Source organism: Diadema antillarum, unplaced genomic scaffold, assembly GCF_040938485.1.
Source record: "Diadema antillarum isolate AM-2024a unplaced genomic scaffold, OU_Dant_1.0 seq00000932_RagTag, whole genome shotgun sequence".
Classification (NCBI taxonomy): domain Eukaryota; kingdom Metazoa; phylum Echinodermata; class Echinoidea; order Diadematoida; family Diadematidae; genus Diadema; species Diadema antillarum.
The window spans coordinates 193,828-213,381 of NW_027271783.1; the positions used below are offsets into that span (position 1 = coordinate 193,828).

Here is a 19,554-nt window from a genome sequence, read left to right on the forward strand (position 1 = left end):
TTTTACATCAAGGTCCTGTACAATCCAACCATATAAATACAAAAATCATGTTACATAAATATAAGCATAAAAACCACTACAATTAAACAAGTAATCAGAGCTGAAAGGAGCAATACGTTAAATTGAAATCAGTAGTAACCAGTCTAAGTATGATAATGAAACAATATGATACAAAAGAATATATTAAAACAGTGAATAAAATGATGCAAGATTATATACACAATCATACCATTTGGTGTACAAAAGGAATGTAAAAACTCTGCCAGAAAGGACTTGAATCAACAAGTCCACGATCATAAAAAGCAGATAGAAATTCTATGTAAAAATCTACACTAATAAATAGATTACATGCAATCTGGCAGTCATGCCCGTTTAACCTAAACAGTCGAATGCATGTATACCCATAACACACATTCAGGGATTCATACACACATAATTTGCACCAGGCAAGTGTGGGTAACACAGTGTGACAAAAAATAATATGGTACATATTATGTAAAAACAGGGCGTTTGATAAAATCAGTGAAAATACATTTTCTTATATAACAACTTAAAATCTGACAATGACTTTGATTTCTTTAAAACATTTGGTAGTGAGTTCCATACCTTTCCTCCTGCATATCTAAAACAACTTTTAAAACACTCTACATTCGGTTTAGGTGGTACCACATTCAAAGAATCAGCTGCTCTTGTATTAAACCCATGTCTGTCAAAAATCATCTCAATATTATTGCACATTCGGGTGGGGGCAAGTCCATGGATGCATTTATACATGAGCGTTGACAAAAAATAATTCCTTCTATTTTCAAATGCTTGCAAATTCAAAACCTTGATTATGTCATTCCCATTTGCAGTTTCGTAATCAAAATTTGATGTGATAATTCGTGCTGCCCTCTTTTGTAATCGATATAGAATATTTCTATTTTTAGCAGAGCAATTTCCCCAAACGGAGCATGAATAATCAATACACGGTTGAACAACTGCAGTATATAAAAGTTTAAGTGAATCTTTATCCAAAAATTGGTTCATTTTTCGTAACATAAATAATTTCATAGAAATAGATTTGGCTAAATTTTGTACGTGTGCATCCCAATGAAGATGGTCGTCTATTATAACACCCAAATACCTAAAATCATGAACCTGTTCAATCCTTTTTCCATCAAGAAAAATGTTCAAACTTTTAGAGCACCGTGGACTTAATAACATTACCTTAGTCTTATCTAAATTAATACTTAATCTGTTTCTCTTGTACCATCTATATATCGAGTTCAGATCATTTTGCAACATTGATGTAACTCTATCAGTATCTTTGTGCGAACAATAAATTACTACATCATCTGCGAATACATTACAGGAACATGAATATACAGATTCGGAAATATCATTAATAAATATGAGGAAAAGTATAGGCCCAAGTACACTCCCTTGTGGTACCCCTGTCGTAATACTTTCAGATGTTGAGAGATGACCATGGCAAAAAACATTTTGACTCCTACCAGTTAAATAATCAGAAAACCATTTCAATTGTTTGCCCTTGATGCCATAACATTCCAACTTATGCAATAATAACGTATGATCAATTGTATCGAAACACTTAGAAATATCAAGAAAACATGCAGCAACTACTTCACGATCGTAAAGACTCCAACCAATCATCAACAGCTCGATGGAGACAAGTGTTAGTTGAGTGATGGGGCAAGAATGCAGCTTGATCTATGTTAATCAAATCATTTTGCTGAAGATATGCCAATAACTGATCTTTAATCTGCTTTTCAAAAATTTTTGATACATGACAAGCGACAGAAATTGGTCTATAATTTGAAGGATCATTTTTACTTCCTTTGCCCTTGTATATAGGCGTCGTTTTAGCCCTTTTCCATTCAGTGGGAACAATTCCATCAGTCAAACTCTTATTATATATAATACAAAGTGTTTCAGAAATGACAGGAGCAGCTATTCATAACAACTTAGAATCAAAACTCAGAATGTCAAGGTTGCTATCTTTACCAAGATTTATGAGAGAATTACGAATGCTATCGACAGAGACACAATCAAAAATAAACTCATAAATACATTCAGAATGATTCCATTGAAAAGTACTTTTACCACCTTCTACTATTTGTTTACCGACATTAACAAAATATTCATTCAATTTATCGGCAGTCAATTCCATCGGAACGTTATCTTCTTTACGTTTTCTACCCGTGACTCTATTCAGTTCTCTCCACACTCTCTTACTGTCATTTTTACATTTATCTACACTGTAAAACATCGGTGTTAGATTTAACACCACGGGTATTAAATCTAACACCGATCAAACTTCAATAAAGGACCACACCCACAGGTGTTAAAAATGCACTGTGATGGTGTTGAAAAGTGTTCACCTGACACTTCGTGGTGTTAATTTGACACTGTACCTGGTGTTATTTTGACACGGTACTGGTGTTAATTCAAAAATGACACCACATGGTGTTGATTTGATATTTGCTGGTGTTAATATCAATGGTTTAACACCCGTCCAGCTTCAATAAGGGACCACACCAGCTGGTGTTACTTTGGTGTACATTTATTTTCACATTTTTTTCAAAAATCTAGTATTTCAATGTAAAATTCTTGATCGTCTTGTTTAAATAAAAAATCAAGAAGAAGTGCAGTTACTAAGAAACTCTTCAAAAAACAGTTTAAAATTTGGAAATGACACCCGTAGGTGTTAATTTAACACCATAAATGAGCACCGAAAATTTAACACCAGCTCGGTGTTCACTATTTAACACCGGACTTTTTGCAGTGTAACATAACATTCATATACTTCTTTTTACTACTGCGTCTAAGTTTTGTAATACTGTTTCTGACTCTTTGATATTCCTTCTTAAAAAGAGGTTGGGATTCACATTTTTTCTTTAAATGGTCTCTTTTATAAATCAGCTTTACAATATCTTTTGTGATCCATGGACAACATCTCTGTTTAACTCTTACCCTTTTTAAAGGGGCGTGCATATCACATACTTGTAAAAATATAGTTTTCCATTTTATCCATTTTTCATTAACTCCTTCTGCCTCATCCGTGAAATCATTCATTGAAAAAACTCTCTTAAGATCATCCAAGAACCTAATCTCATCAAACGCATTAAAATCACGGAAGACAATTTCTTTATGTTTCCTATCAGTACTTATCCTCATGTCAACACATGTATATATAAGATAATGATCGCTGATTGAAATCTTAGCTACATTACAGACAGTATGTTTATGAGGGAAACTGGTAAGTATATGATCTAAACACTTTGATGATTTATCTGTTACCCTCGTCGGCTTGTGAACGATTTGTGTTAACAAAAACAAATTTTCAATCAAATTGATAGGATTATTACACAAATTTTCATCAAACTTATAATCATAATTCAAATCTCCCAAAATCACATTCTCTTTATTTTCATCTGTTATTTTCTCAAGAATATCCAAAAAACAATCAAAATACAACCTATCTGCATTAGGTGGTCTATATACACAACCAACGATTAAATTTTCCATCCTAGTTTGTAACAATTCAATCCATACAGCTTCCAGAGAGTCTGAAAAAAGGTCCTGTCTTATAATGAAAGATAGCGTTTTATGAATGTATATACAAACTCCTCCACCACGTCTTTTTTCTACTCTATCTTTGCGTACAAGTACATAATCATCAATTGATATCAAATCATCACTAATCAATTCGTGAAGCCATGTTTCAGATAAGCATAATAAATCAAAGTGAATCCTGTTCAGTAATAATCGAATTTCATCAATCTTATCAATAAGGCTCCTGACATTAAGATGAGCGATTTTTAAACCTTTAACACGTGATAATATAGAAGAACATTTCGAATACTCATTTCTTGGCAAAACATTAGCAGGAGGGTTTACCTACGCCCATGATCTCTATCGAAACTATGGGCAAACAAGGCAAGGCCCACGACTCAGATATTATGAAAAAAAAGCCCACGAAACAAACCTGCGTACAAAGTAAGGTGGACTTTTGGACCTTGTTTGCCGAGTGTATGGCTCATGGGCCTTATTTGCCTATAAAGTATCGAGCTCACGGGCCTTATCTACCTGAAATCGAGCTGGTGACCCTTGTTTGCGTAGTTTCGAGTTCTTTTTTCAAGTCATCAGTTTGTTCGTGTAGAACTTTACCTGTATAGGGCCGTCACTGTATGTTGATTACAATGGAAGGATTTCGTAAGCAAGAAATAACAAGAATTCCAAGTTTTGTAAGCTGAAATACAAAAATTTTCGGCTCGCTTTCTGCGCTCGCTCGCCAAAATTTATCAAAAAAAAAACAAGAACAAAACGTGATGATGACGCGGACAAAATGACAATGTATATTGTGTTCAATTCTCAATTCTCTTTGTATTTAGCAGGCAAAATGTTAGACGGAGCAGCGGCTGCAATTTCTTTCGTTCGGAAGCAATCGCCGATTGGATCGAAAGAGGGCGCCAACGGTTTCGAACATGGGGGGGGGGGGACGCAATGCAAAAAAAAAATCAAACAAGATAAGAACAAAACATAATGATGACGCGGAAATATACATATTTCGGCTCACTAGCTTGTACTAATTTAGAGTATTTTTTCAAGTCCTCAGTTTGTTGGTATAAATCGTTATCTGTAGGGCCGCCACTTTATCTTGCTCAGAATAATTTATTGTAAGATTAATAACCAAAGAAATGACAAAAATTCCATGTTTTGTTAGCTTAAATACAAAACATTTCGGCTCGCTCGCTGCGCTCGCTTGCCAAAGTTTAGCACATTTAAATCCCCCTCAAAAGACCCCTTTTAAGTGCTTGACAAAGCATAATCATGTGGATTTTTTTTTTAAGTCCCTACCGGGATGGGGTTGGGGTTGAACACTTTTTTTTCAGAAATTAGGGGCGCAATTTTCGCGCTTGCCCCGGGCGCCGTTTTCCCTAGATACGCCACTGATGGAAGTACACAGGTGTACCATTTTACTTGACGACATGGCCAGATACTTCATCTTGTCAAGTCGACTTGATATTCATATCATGTCGATATGTCAGGATATGATTGTCACTCGCACCATGTTGACTCATCAACTTTAACAACTTGACATGCCGACATACATTATCTCGCCAAGTCTACGTAAACAAGTATAGGCCCTACATGTCGACATGGCTACATAGATTATCTTTGCCAAGTCAGCTTCCCCAATTAAAAGTGTAGAGGTTATCGACATAAAGCGATTGTACATTCCTGGGCCTGCGGACGCCATATAGTAAAGTGTCATTCGACTAGACATCATTAAACTTATGTGTCGCCATGTCGACATACACTTCGTGAGATACTTGGTAAGACTGTTTGTCTTTCAGGCTCCAGATGTAGGCTTACTTTGAGAGCTGGATCTCATTTTTTAATTTTTCATTCTAAATCTATTCAACATGGTTCCTGTATCTGTCTTTGAATGTACCCCGTGAATCCGTATTTTCCACGTTGTCATGCCAAACGGTTGCCTTATATACACAAGAATTGTTTCCATGCATCTTCCTCTCAGCGCTAGCGGGCATTGGTCTTTTTGACGGCAGTTGAATTTGGGTTTTGGTTCCGTGTCACATGGCTGGATTGACTGGTAACTCTTTGAATGTGGGATTTCAAGACTACAACCATGTTTTTCATCCAGCGGTAACTCATTTTTACCGTGTTCCTAATGAATACTGGGTTCAATTTGTGTCCTTTGGGGGCAGTGTTTGCTGATGAGCTTCAGAGATCTACCCCACATTATGTCTTGGTCGCTGCATTGTATGGTGGGTTAAACCACGTGATATTTCTACTCCTGTTTTTTTCTGCCTCGATGAGAGGGTCATTATCATTCCGAAACAAAAACGTGCTCAACAAAAGACCCGAACTTCTATCAAAATGTAGACACAGGAACAGGCAAACCATCCATGTGTCAAGCCGATCCACCGAGCCACATAAACACAGACAGTCGACAGAAGAACATCACTTGGAAAATCAGTCTGCCTGAAGATCGCCACAGCGTGAAACCGCCGCAACGGTAGCGGACAAGACGCCAAAGCACAGGTACGCCTATGCTCTGCTTTACAGCATCGAGCACTTTTCAACAATCCTCAACAAACTATAATATTCCCGACGGACATATATCCAACATATATATATATATATATATATATATATATATATATATATATATATATATAGAGAGAGAGAGAGAGAGAGAGAGAGAGAGAGAGAGAGAGACGGGGATGGGGAGGGAGAGCGAGTCATAAGTATTATGGTATTATGCCTGTGTATGTATGTAGGCGTACTCCCATAAAAAGCCATTATCATGTACAAGGGCGGATCTAGGAATTCCGTAAAGAGGGGGGCGTCTTTACAAAATTAAAGGGGACGCACGCAACCCATTTTTTCTGTTTCTTTCTTTCGTTTTTACAAAAAATAATAAAAAAGGGGGGGGGCCGAAGCGCTCCCCCTGGATCAGCCACTGATGTAGATGTGATTTGTGTTAACATCCTACTTTAACTGCCCTGGCAGGTCCCTGTGAAGTAAAGTCCCACAACACTCTTTTAAAAGTCATCACAGCCATGGAGAGATGGGTGGGCAAAGTCGCCTTAGTGACAGGTGCTTCAGTGGGCATCGGAGCAGCAACAGCTAGAGCTCTTGTCAGGCGGGGAATGACAGTCGTTGGATGTGCCCGCAATGTGGACCAGATCAAGGTTTGACATTTCAATTCAATTCATTTCAATTCATTTATTTTCATACTTCTCATTTATGAACATTACAACAGAAACCAGACAAGTTCTTTTACCTTGTGAACAATGTGCAGAAAACAAACAATATACATGGTGATAACACAGTAATTACATGTAATGATAACTGGTCAAAATCGAAATCGAAATGGGGTTGATCAAAGAGAAGTATGACGGGACCTACATGAAAGCTAGCTTGTTTGGCTGTAAGCCCCGAGTAATCAGTGTTTGTGAAAAAGAGACGGAGAACGGATAGAAGATAAGACCAGAATGATGATGTAAGGTTGCCAAATTTTATGTAATAAAAAAGAAGAAGAAAAAGAAGAAGAAGAAAAACAAACAAACTATACATTAATATGAACTTACTGTGACCGAGCCATCATTATTATACAGCCTACTTTGGTATATATACTATGAACTATTGTTGCATTAAAACTTTCACCAGGATATGATCAGTAAGACACAAAAAGTAACATGTACAACTATTAAGCCATTTGGTGCCTGCCGTCAAGCTCTGCATAGAAGGATAAGGGGGGGGGGGGTAGAGGGAAAGAGGGAGAGAGGGAAACGAAGTAGAATGTGGAATTGCTAATGATGAATTCAGAGAGCCCGATGGCAAGACCCTAAATGGAATCTGCAACGTGTTGACAAAATGTTTGATTGGACAATAACATACCACAGTATTACATAAGACATTACGACTGTTCAGTGTCTGCAAAATATGCACTCAATAAAAACTCTTTTAATTTACGTTTAAAGGAATATAAGGACGAGCAGCTTGTTATTTCGGGGGAGAGGTCATTCCAGTATCTAGGGCCCGTATACATTATCGTTTTTTTAGCGAAAATTGTTCGAGTACGTGGAAGGTGAAATGCGTCACTTTGGCGGGTAGGATAATTATGAATCAAATAGTTTTTTCTGAACATGCTAGTAAAAACACCCGGTAACTCGTTGGCAGAAAATTTGTACATAAATATGCCGACGTTGTAACTGATCTTGAATATTTGATCTTGAATATAGCTAATCACCTCAACAACCATAAATCCATCAGCAGCAACAACAACAACAACAACAACAGCAGCAACATCAATAAGAATTTGATACCAGAACATCGTTGGACATTATATATTTGGTTGAATCTGACCTCCACAAATTTGTTAAAAGTTCTAACTTAAAGATGATTCGTAAAGATGGGAAGATCCTCATTATCAAAGTAAAATACTCAGTACGTGATAGAAACGAATACTAAAGAGGAAAAAATCCCTGCAGAACAGTGCAAAAATTATCAAAATCGGTAAGAAATAAGAAAATTATGACAACGCGTGAGAAAATGAAGACAATTAAAAAGGTGATGAAAGTCGAACAGGTAACACTGTTATTGTTTTGATATAAACAGGCGATCCAGACAGAACTGAAGACGGAGTCAGCCACAGGCCGGCTGCATGCTATCCAATGTGACCTCACCAAGAGGGATCAGATCTCTGCCATGTTTAGGGAGATCAGGCGGGAACACAAGCTTGTTCATGTTTGCATCAACAACGCTGGTCTGAGTTTTGATGGCTCACTCATCAATGGAAATCCCGCGGATTGGCAGAACATGATGGATGTATGTATATCTCTCCTGATGGGTGCACGTCACGAGACCGACACCCACGAGTCATACAGCCTACGAGCTATACAGCCCACGAGTCATACAGCTCATGAGTTCGACACTAAAGCAAACAAAGCCCACGAGACCGACACATTAAACCCCGTGTTGTATCTGTCGAACTCGTGGGCTGTTTTTATACCTAGTGTCGGTCTCATGGGCTTTATTTGCCTAGTGTCGAACTAATGGGCCGTAGGACTCGTGGGCTGTATGACTCACGAACCTGTTTTCAATGTCGAACTCGTGGAATGTATGACTCGTGGGGGTCGGTCTTGTGGGATGACCCCCTCCTAATGACCCCCAGTGCTCTGCTGTTTCTATCGCTGTTTTATGTGCTCTCTAGTTGTTTGTCTATTTCCTTTTAAGCCAAAGTAAACTTTGCATTTATTTATTCTTTTTAGGAATGTAGACCCATTTCTACAAATCTGCTTCAAAACATCTAATCTCTATATTGTATACCCAACATATTGTTCTTATTTTTAGAGGTGGCATGTATCCTAACTTCAAGAGCTATCAGCAAAATCAATCCCACAAGTTAGTGAAGTATAGCATGCAGGATGATTTTGAATTTTCCTAGGGGGTATAGATGATTTTTATACAAAATGTATCTTTGCATGCTTTTAAATGAGCATGAATAAACGAGGGGGGTTGGAATATTGAGACCATTGCTTTATTGATATGTCCAGCACTTAAATTAACAGCAACAAAAATGTCTTCGTTCAGTCTGTCATAATTGTAAAGTATTGCTACATTTTCACCTTCTGTATATAATCAATCAGAGATCAAAATAAGAGACATTTCCTTTCTGGCTGCTGCCTACCATACCATTTCTTTTTACATTGCTTAAAGGCACAATTTTACCATTTGCAGATGAAAGAAAAACCCAGCATCTGCGCTTCAAAATATTTAAAAAATGTGAGTTCGGGATAAAAACAATCGATGTAAAAAATTAAACAGTATTATCGATGTTAATAATGGAAGTCTGTCGGGTTCAACAATAGACGTCAGTGACGCTGGAGGTGGGAGCGGAGCCCAAAGGCGGACGCGCAGACGCGGCCACATGTTGGGCACACAACAGCAGAAGTAGGGTCAGGCCGTGTCACACCTTTCCAGGCAAGCCTTGCGTGCGACTTGCGAAGTGCAATTCTTACTACCCGCAGATGACCCGGACATGATAGTACCTAGCACGTATCTCACCCATAATCGCCCGGAGGTGCGCACGCAAATCTTTTTACCCGCAACCATGTTAAGGCCCTGTCACACCTTTCCGGGCAAGCTACGCGGGCTTGTTGCATGAGGGGATTTGCCAGCATGCAGGACAATTCCCGAGGGCGAACAATTTAATCATTTGGGCGAGTTTTGCATGATTCTTACTTGCTGGACGCGTACGTGTTACTTAAGTTCAACATGGGGGTAATCTGTGTGATCTGCTTGTCAGGTGCGTTGGGGGGCTGACAACTCAGTGGAGGAATTCTTCTGAAGGAATATTTATTTAATCCTGGCCGCAGCCGGCTCTCAACCAACCCGCAGAAAGGCAGTAACTGACCCTCAACATGCACGCGGCTTAACTGCCTAGGTGACTTGCGGCAGTTAGGGGCCTCCTCTTATACTCTGGTCTGCGTGGACCTCTGCTGGCAATCCCCGCGAGTAACCCAGAAAAAGTTTTGAGCATGCTCAAAACTTGGCTGCGTGTAAATCAGACTTGCGTGCGCAAATACGGGAGACTACGTGCTAGGTACTGTCATTGTGCAGGCCATCTGCGGGGACCTCCGGGTAGCAAAAATTTTTCCCCGCAAATCACAAGCAAGGCTTGCCAAAAAAAAAAAAGGTATGACGGGCCCTTGAGCATGCTCAAACCTGTTCCGGGTGAGTCGCGGGGATTGCCCGTAGATGTCCACGCAGAACACCAGTAGAAGGGCCGTAGAGGTCACATCTCGCAGGCAACTCCCACGCAACTAGCCCGTAACTAGAACGCGAGTAGAACGTAAGTAGCACACGTCCAGCAGGTAAGACGCACGCGAAACTTGCGCAAATCCTTGTCCGCCCGCAGAAAATTACCCTGCGTGCTTGAAAATCCATGCACGCAACAAGCCCGCGGAGCTTGCCCGGAAAGGTGTGACAGGACCTTAACGCTTGCGTGGGTTTGTGTTTGCCCATTGAAATGAAACCAGAATGGGGCATTGTAGGTACTATGGATGTTCTGTTTACCCATTCACTTTATTTGAAGCGTCACAGTTAAAGGCAATGAGGATTGAGTGAAAGCAGCACCATTAGTAGAACACATCAGTGGAAGTTTGAGGAAAATCGGACAATCGATGCAAATGTTATATGGATTCCACGAAATTCATTTTTCATGCAAAATTACACATTACATCAACTTGATACTGAGTTAGGGGTAGCAATTATCCCCCTGCTGTCTGAAAGCGGTTCGTCAAATGCTCTTTCATTATGCTAGAAAAGTGAATTTGTGTGGAATTTTCTGTATATTTTCTTTATATTGTTGTCCACACTTAAGTCATAATCTCTAGTAGTCTCCTCATCCAGCGGTTCCAATACCAAAACTTTAAAAATTCATAACTAATGTTGCTGCTTTCACTCAATCCACATTGCTCTTTGGATTTGGGTTTCCTGTAATCCAACCCCGATTGTTCTTATACCACTTTCCTTCAGGTAAACGTCATGGCTCTCTGCATCTGTACACAAGAATCAATAAAGATGATGAAAACTAACGGATTCGATGATGGGCACATAATACACATTAGCAGGTAAAAGTCTTGCTTCATATTGTCAACGATTGATTTTTTTTTTTGTGGTGATCTTGATGAAAACAGACAAATATAAAACATTTACTTTAGTCGATTTAAGAGAGTAAAAAGTAGTTAATGTGCTAACCTGAGAAAGATCAGCTATGTTGGATCTTGTTATTTGATATCTTTTAAAAGATAATATGTATCTAATCTAGTGCAATTATAGTAACGGTTAAAAAAGATGATAGAGCACATACATTATGCTCAGCCTTCACCATTATTTTTTTTTTCTATTAACTTTTTATGCGCCAAGCTGGAAACCCCCAGTGTGTCACATTGTTCTGAGACTGCAGCGCAGACATGGGCTGGGAAAACATTATTTTTCATTTCCATATAACTTTTCATATTTCGTTTTGTTTTGATTGACATGTAATGGGCAAATAACGCTGTGGGGGAAAATTCCGAGCGTTGCTTTGATGTAGAATAACTTTTGGCGATTAAACGACTCTGTCTATTTTGAAGATAATTGAAAAAAAAAATCATTCATCAGTTGATTCAAGACAGCATTATGATTTACTCTTAAGAAATAGAAATGAATCTGTGTTGGATCACTTACTAAAAGAAGACATGTATCTATTGTTCCTCTACTTCTAGTAACGATTTGGAAAGTAGTAGAGTATACCTCACACAAGATGTTGCACGTTACACCTTTTGATTTGATTTGATTTATTTCTGCTTAATTCCGTTACATCAGATATGATTATGTACACGGGATACAGGCCGAATAATGTGTTTTACATGATCATCCCATTTTAAATTTTCATTTATATACACACCGAGAAATTTATTAAATGTTATCCTTTCAAGAGATGTACCATCAATGTACAATTCATATTCTGGTAAATCAGCTTTTTTACATTTAAAATGAATAAAATTAGTCTTACTTAAATTAAGTGCCAGTATATTACTTCTAAACCATGTAGATAATTTCGGTAATTCATTGTTAAAAGTAGTAACTAGGTGGTTTAGGTCAGTATGTGACTAAAACACATTTGAATCATCAGCAAATAATATATACTGTAACCTAGATGATGCTTTTGAAATATCATTAATGTAGATTAAAAACAATAACGGCCCTAAGATCGAACCCTGGGGAACTCCACGTGTTACAGGTAGTGTATTGGAGGATACTGAATCAAAGGAAACAAATTGTTTTCTACATAACAAATAGTTTTCAAACCATGTCAGTGCAGTACCCGAACCCCGTAATGTCGTAGCTTATATAATAATATTTTGTGGTCAAGAGTATCGAAAGCCTTGCTCAGATCCGTAAATATACCAATTACATGTTTACGATCTGCCAAGGCATTCGATACTCTGTCAAATAACTGCATAACTTTACACCATTGCTTTTATTTTCTGATAATCTTATCTCCACAAGTTTACGAACAATACATGAGTACAAAAGAAACATGAACTAACCTAGTTTTCAGAGACACATAAACTATTTTAACATTCTTGACGTCATTTCCATGAAATTATACATATTTACGCTATAGATTAAATCTTACATATTCTATGTTTTCCTCAGTATACATGATTATAAAACAGATATCACATAATTTTCAAGATTTATCTTTCTTAGTACAACTGTACAGTAGCATATAATTTTCCCCTAATTAAATACACATCAATTTTGTGTCATCCACATTAACACAGTGGAAAAATAAGACATAATCTCTAAAATCCCGTACTGATCGTCATCAATAAACATTAACTAATATCCTACAAAACTAGAACCTGATTTTATGAAAGAATTGAAAGAAAATTGACCTCTTTAAAGGATGAAACGGGTGACAGTATTTGCCATATATATATATATACACATATATAATATATATATAGTATGCATTTAACCAAATGTTTATAACCTATATATATATATATATATATATATATATATATATATGTATATATATATATATATATATATATATATATATATATATCTTCTGGGTTTTACTCAGTATGTCAGGTCACAGAGTGTCCGGCCATCGATTCTACTCTGGCACCAAGTTCATGGTGAGGGCTTTGACAGAAGCCCTTCGAAGAGATCTGCGAGAAATGAACAGCAACATTCGTGTCACTGTAAGTCGTTGCATGCATCTTGTGTGCCTCTGCAGATCTATACACTGTATCCCCATTATTACTAAAGACTTTTTTTCTTGATGAAAGGATTCCGGCCCATGGACAATTTCAGTGGCTTTGTGAAATGGGGATTTAGAGACGGTTAAACATCCATTGTGCTTGTTGTTATGTGGTGTCTTTTTTATGCCTCCGCCACGAAGTGTCGCCGGAGGTATTATGTTTTCGGGTTGTCCGTACGTCCATCCGTCCTTAAGTCCGTAATCAATTTTGTGGACAGCGCAACTAAAAAAAAATGTTTGAGGTATCCTAATGATACTTGGCATGCATATGTATTAGTTGGCGAAGTTGTGCCAATGAACCTGCGGGTGCACATGCTCAAGGTCAAACGCCAAAAAAAAAGGTCAAGGTCAAATGCTCAAAATTTCACGATTTCCCCCATATCTATGCAATGCATGAAGATATTTTCTTGAAACTTAGTGTATACATGTACTAGGGTCATGAGGTAAAGGTCAAAGGTCAAGTGAAAATGTTAAGGTTTCACATTTTCTCCATATCTCACAAATGGTTCAAGATATCTTCATGGACCCTAGTACATATGCATGTACTGGCTGGCAGTGATTATCTAGAGAATTTAGAAGTCATGGGTCAAAGGTCATGGGTAAAGGTCAAGGTCAACTCCTCAAAATGTCACTATTTCCCTCATATCTATGCGATGCCTGCAGGATTTTTCTTGAAAATTAGTGTATGCATGTATTACCCAATAGAGATTTTCTTGGAAGTTTCGTGCCAAAAGGTCAAAGGTCAAAAGAGCAAAGGTCAAGTGAAAGTGCTAAATTTCACTTCTCCATATCTCGAAAGTGACTCAAAGTATCATGAAATTTATATTTATACATGTTCCACCTGAAAATGATTCGCTTGGGAATTTTAGGGTCATAGGGTCAAAGGTCAAGGGTCAAATACCAGGTTAGAATGCTAAAATTTGACTATTTAATACTTAAATTAAACTTTTTCTCCATACCTTGTAAATTACCCGATGCATATACTTATAAAAGGGTCAAGAGTCGAGTAAGAATCCTCAAATCCCCAAATACCTGCACTTTTGGACATAGCCATTCATTCAGTTAAACCTAGTTCAAACAAAGTGAACTACCAACAGATTTGTGACAAACCTGTTCTTTACATATTTTGGCAGTTATGTGAAACTTACTGTCATCGCACATTGTCAAGACATTGCACATACTATAGACCTATTAGAAGAACCATGCATTATGGCGGAGGCATACCAGTGGCGGAGGCATAGTCGTCATAGCGACATTTCTAGTTTTTCTCTTTCGTTTTTTTTTTTTTTTTTTTTTTTTGGGGGGGGAGGGTTCAGAAGGGGAAGATCCTCAATAATAATGGTAACAGCAAACATTGTGTACAGAACATTCTACATGGGAGTATTTTAAAAGTGAGGCCTAAAGCTATAAATGCAGAAATCTTTGATTTTCCTTTCCAGAGTAGATATCAATAAAACCGTTTCACTGAGAGTAGTGTGTTTGTTGCAAAAGATAAAGTTTGCTGCTCAGAAAAAAGCTTAGCACTTAGCACAGTCTAGTGACTTTCAGTCATTAAAGAACGATGCTGGCACCTTGCTATTTGTATGTGGCAAGATACTTGTGCCGCAAATTGATGCCTTTGTTATTAGAAATGGTGAATATTCCTAAAATTAGAGTGTAAGGTAGATAGAAGCGGTGAAGTATATTATAAGTCTCAAGTTGTTGCAGACTGCTTTCACACATTAAGAACTAGACAGTACTTTTGATTACAATTGATTTTGGCTTATCATGTAAGCAAAGGACACACTTCTTTTTTTTTATTTAGCCATATAGTGAGATCACGGTCTACTACTTTGTGAAATTTTGATTTCCAATGTGAACCCCGAGCTTGATTAATCTGGCATGCCATTATTTCAACATTTCTGGTTTGTTTTGAAGTCAGTGTCAACACTGTAGAATGTCAAATGTATTTCTGTATGTCTGTAAGCTGTAATTGTCATGTGATGTCTTGTTTCTTTTTTCCTTTTTCCTTTCATACAGGAGATTTCACCAGGTGTTGTGGAAACCGAATTCCAGCAACGACTCATGAGAGAAGAAGACTCCGCAACTCATGACTTCTATAAGAAGAATCCGGTAAATGCTTTATGTTCTTTCTCCATATCCGAAGTGTCCAAAACTATCCGAAATAGTTATATTCTCTGCTGGCAGCAGCTAATACAGTATTCATGTCAATGTAATTACAGTACAGTATACATTAGCATTATTCTTTAACTCTGAAAAAAAAAACAACTAAATCCAGTTAGATTGTTCTTCTGTATCAGGAGGCATTTCTTGCGTCTTTTTTTCCGACAAATTTGTCACGTTGGTCGGACAATTTTTCTCTTGGCCAATCAGATGATTTCAGAAGCTTACAACGGTTTGTCAGAAAAAAAATATCTGCCAAATGACTCATGAAATACCCCCCTCCCCCGATTAGAAACGTTTGTTTGTTTGTTTATTTGTATGTTTTTACCCGAATTATGTGTTAATGTATAGTTCATAACATCAGAATATTTGTGCTGTCCTCCACATATGAGTGTGTGCGTGTGTCAGTGTGAGAAAGGGTCGTCCAAACAGGGAAGGCTCTTAATTCTGAGAGGGCATAACATGGAATACCTATTCAGTTCAGATATGATTATACTTGTCCAAGAGAACGGAGCCAAAATGACAGAGTATATAGGTCACTGCAAACCAGTAGAAACTTTCAAATTTGAACCAGTTTGTGCATTAAAGATAGGTTTTTCAACTTCCTACAGTTTGATAATGGTTTTGGGGTATGTACAGTCGACTCCCGTTTTAACGAAGTACTCTGGACAAAGTTGAACTGTGATCTTCCACAAAGCACGTAATTTCTTTTTGGTTGCGTTCTTTTCAGACGATGCAAGCTGAGGACATTGCCGATGAAGTGATTCACGTCTTGCAGCGACCTCCCAATGTGGAGGTTAGTAATACCAAGGATAGAATTCCTCTTGAATTGACTGATCTGTTTGAAAATTTCTTTCCCTCAATGTTCAGTTTGGTTATTATAAATTATGGTGAGATTAACCAAACATGACTGCGAAAGTTTTAGATCACGATGAGGGAAGAATTATATAAAGGTTTCTAACTTATCAGAGAAGAGAGAAATTTGAATTGCTTCACAGATTGCAAAAAAAAAGTCTAAGACTCAGTTTAAATTTCTTATATCCACTTGTACAAAAGAAATCATTAAGATAATCGAACGAACAACAGGGCTCTCATCAAAATGTAAGAGTAATGGCAAAGTCGAAAAAAATAATAAGTATATGTAAAAGTATATCATAATAAATAAAATAATAATAAAATTAAACCTACGTCGATATCAGAACATGTTTAGTATTTTGAATGACAATACCTTTCAATCCCATATTCAGATAAGGGGATGATGTTCATCAACTCATTACCATTATTCCTCTATTCACTTATCCCCCCCCCCCCAAAAAAAAAAAAGAAAAATTAAAAAAAAATATAAATATAGATAGATAGATATGTATAATAATCGTCATTTTCTTTTGATATGAATTCATGAAGAAAACAACACATATAAGTTTATCAGATCAGGTGTTTTAGAAATGATTACTCTTGGAATGGAAGGGGGCATAAATTGTCAAATAGTTGTCGGAAAGAATGATTTTACAATAGGTTTATGTAAGAATCAGTGGTTATCAAGTGACGCTCTCCTTTGCGTGTATAATATAAGTTGGTAACTTTCCTGAAACATTCGGTGACACGATGACATTGCTCCTGCGACAATATTGCTCCAGTTATATTCTCCATAGGACTTATAAGGTTTGGGTTAGGGTCGTGATAGGGTTTTAGGTTTAGTTTGATTTGAGGATTAGGATTAGGTTAAGGATTGTGAGTAGAATTTATGTTTGTTTGTTTGGGTGGTTATAATTCTGCATTTTTCATCATTTAGATTCAAAATAAAATCATAAATAGTATTTTTCTAAACATGTTCAATACAAAATAACATCAATAATATTTTTTCAACATTACGGACGAGAGAATATGCAGTGCAAACATAACTTACAAATCTATTATCAACGATAATCGACGCCAGACATGCCAGATAAAAGGGAATGTTTATAAGGAGAAAAATGCTTCAGACCACATATCGTAAGCGTGTGCTTGAAATAATAGTGGCCTGAGAAAGTGATAGTAGGGGGGAAAAAAGGAATCGAGTGAGGGTGGGAGTGTTGTGCCTGAAATTGTGCAAGATTTGGCTTAGGGTGGGATTTCACGGAGGACGCGAATGACAAAATCCAACATTCTGAAAAGTTTTTCTCCGAATGCGTTCCGACAATGACGCCGAAAACTAGTCTTGCGCAATTTGTGCGAAGTTTCCACGACGTATGTGCGAATGTCGTATGTATCATTGCTAAAGTACAGCATGTTACCTACACGAAGACTGACACGCGACGGAAATGCGAACAACGAAAAATTTTCAATAATCATGGGAGAAAATGTACCCAAGGAGAGGTGGAAGCTGACTTGAGTTGATTTTTTTCTTTCCTCTATTTCTCCTTTCTCTTTCTCTAATTTTTCTATCGAGTGCTTGCCTACATTTTTTTTTCTTAGCACCTATCTCCACTAGTAAAGCATTTGATTTTTTTTTGGCAGTTCCTCCAACACATAATCTCTATATACAGTTCAAATGAAATTTTGCATAGGCCTACTTTAGATTGATGTTAAGTGTATTCTGCGATATTTTTTTTTTTTGTATATCAAACATGTCTCTTTCTTTGGTAGTCTCTAATTTCTTTTGTTACTGTACTTGTTAATGATTGTTTGATGTTTAGATGTATGGTACGATTTTTATTTGTAGAAAACGTATAGGTCATACATCCCCAAACGTGCGCCAAACGTTCGCGAGAATGTCTCAAAAGGTACGCGAACAGTTTGCGATTACGTCGTAAAATGATCGGAAAAACTTCGCAGATTCGCGAGACATTCTCCAAAGTTTCGGAGTCTGTTTGGGGTTTCACGGACATTTTGCGAACATCGCGCGTGTCTTGCGAAGGTTTTGCGCATATGACGAGGCTTTAAAGACACTTTCGAGAACAATTCACGAGCAAATCACGACCAAGTGTGCGGAAAAGGTTCGCAAAAAATTTCAAACTTTTTTGAAATCATCGCCGAAGTAAAAACGACATTCGCGAACAACTGACGACGCTTCCGAACCCTCACGTTCGTTTGGCGATCTTTTGCAGACTAAAATACGACTGCTGGATTTTGTCATTCGCGTCCTTCGCAAATCGTTCGCGTGCTCCGTGAAATCCCACCCTTTGCGTGCAGATATTTTAAAGGAGCAATTATTGTCGCAGGAGCAAATATCATAGAACCGAAACATTCACTGATCTGTAGGCATGACCCTATTCTTCTCATTCAAGTGTACTCGGTTGTAAGTGTACTCGGAGTTTCACAGCTGGTAACTCTTTACACTGTATAAACACAGCTCCCAAGCACATTATGTGTATACTTTCAAAAGGGAATACTTGTCAGCAATCTTGCTGTCTGTCAACCATGGCACTCTGCTGTCAGGACAATAGAACTGCAATATGATAATAAATGCCGACACGGAAAAGGCATTGAACACAAGGGTCAGAGGAAAGTGCAGTCATTGCAAAAGCCGCTTTGATTATATGATCGAGTGTCTTTGCATGTGGTCGCTTTATATTCAGTCAGAGAACACAGCTCATCGGATTGTTGATTATGTGGACGACAAGAAGCTAAAAAACCTGGCTTATTTCTATACTTTTCTTTATTTTTTTCTTTTTACACCGTGTGAACTTTGTTGAATTCATTGTGTCTGAGTTTCAGGCGCAGTGAGAAGTATCCTTGTCTTTCAAATCCAACAAAAAGTTTACTACCGAGACTTACGGCAAGAGGTCATGATTTTGAAAGACGATATCTCGTCAAGAGGCCGGATTTTGAATGACGAGATCTCGTCATTCAAAATCTGATTTCTGCCATAGACGACTCTCAGGGTTTGATTAATGTACCGCATGAAACTTTGGTGTTCCTGTATGATAGCCCAGCACAATCACAATGATACAATAAAATGATAGAAAATCAAACGCTAGAGAAAAATGGTTGTTGAAGTTAAGATTCTATTTAGTTGCACTGATCCACCCTTTATTGTGTCAGGAACTAAA

The 19,554-nt window shown here is 37.6% G+C and overlaps 1 protein-coding gene across 1 annotated transcript; it reads left to right on the plus strand.

Annotated features, from left to right (window-relative positions):
- The first annotated feature begins 6,593 nt into the window (after positions 1-6,593).
- LOC139741491 (dehydrogenase/reductase SDR family member 11-like) lies at positions 6,594-16,782 on the plus strand. The gene is made up of 7 exons (XM_071652074.1): positions 6,594-6,725; positions 8,155-8,364; positions 11,077-11,171; positions 13,181-13,301; positions 15,380-15,472; positions 16,254-16,319; positions 16,771-16,782. Exons 1-7 carry the CDS (start codon positions 6,594-6,596, stop codon positions 16,780-16,782), a joined length of 729 nt encoding a protein of 242 aa, XP_071508175.1.
- Positions 16,783-19,554: the final 2,772 nt, after the last annotated feature.

Coding starts and splice junctions, on each gene's coding strand:
- LOC139741491 (XM_071652074.1), top strand. CDS start 6,594: ATGGAGAGATGGGTGGGCAAAGTCGCCTTAGTGACAGGTGCTTCAGTG. Junction 8,365..11,076: donor ATTGGCAGAACATGATGGAT/GTATGTATATCT, acceptor ACTTTCCTTCAG/GTAAACGTCATGGCTCTCTG. Junction 11,172..13,180: donor CACATAATACACATTAGCAG/GTAAAAGTCTTG, acceptor GGTTTTACTCAG/TATGTCAGGTCACAGAGTGT.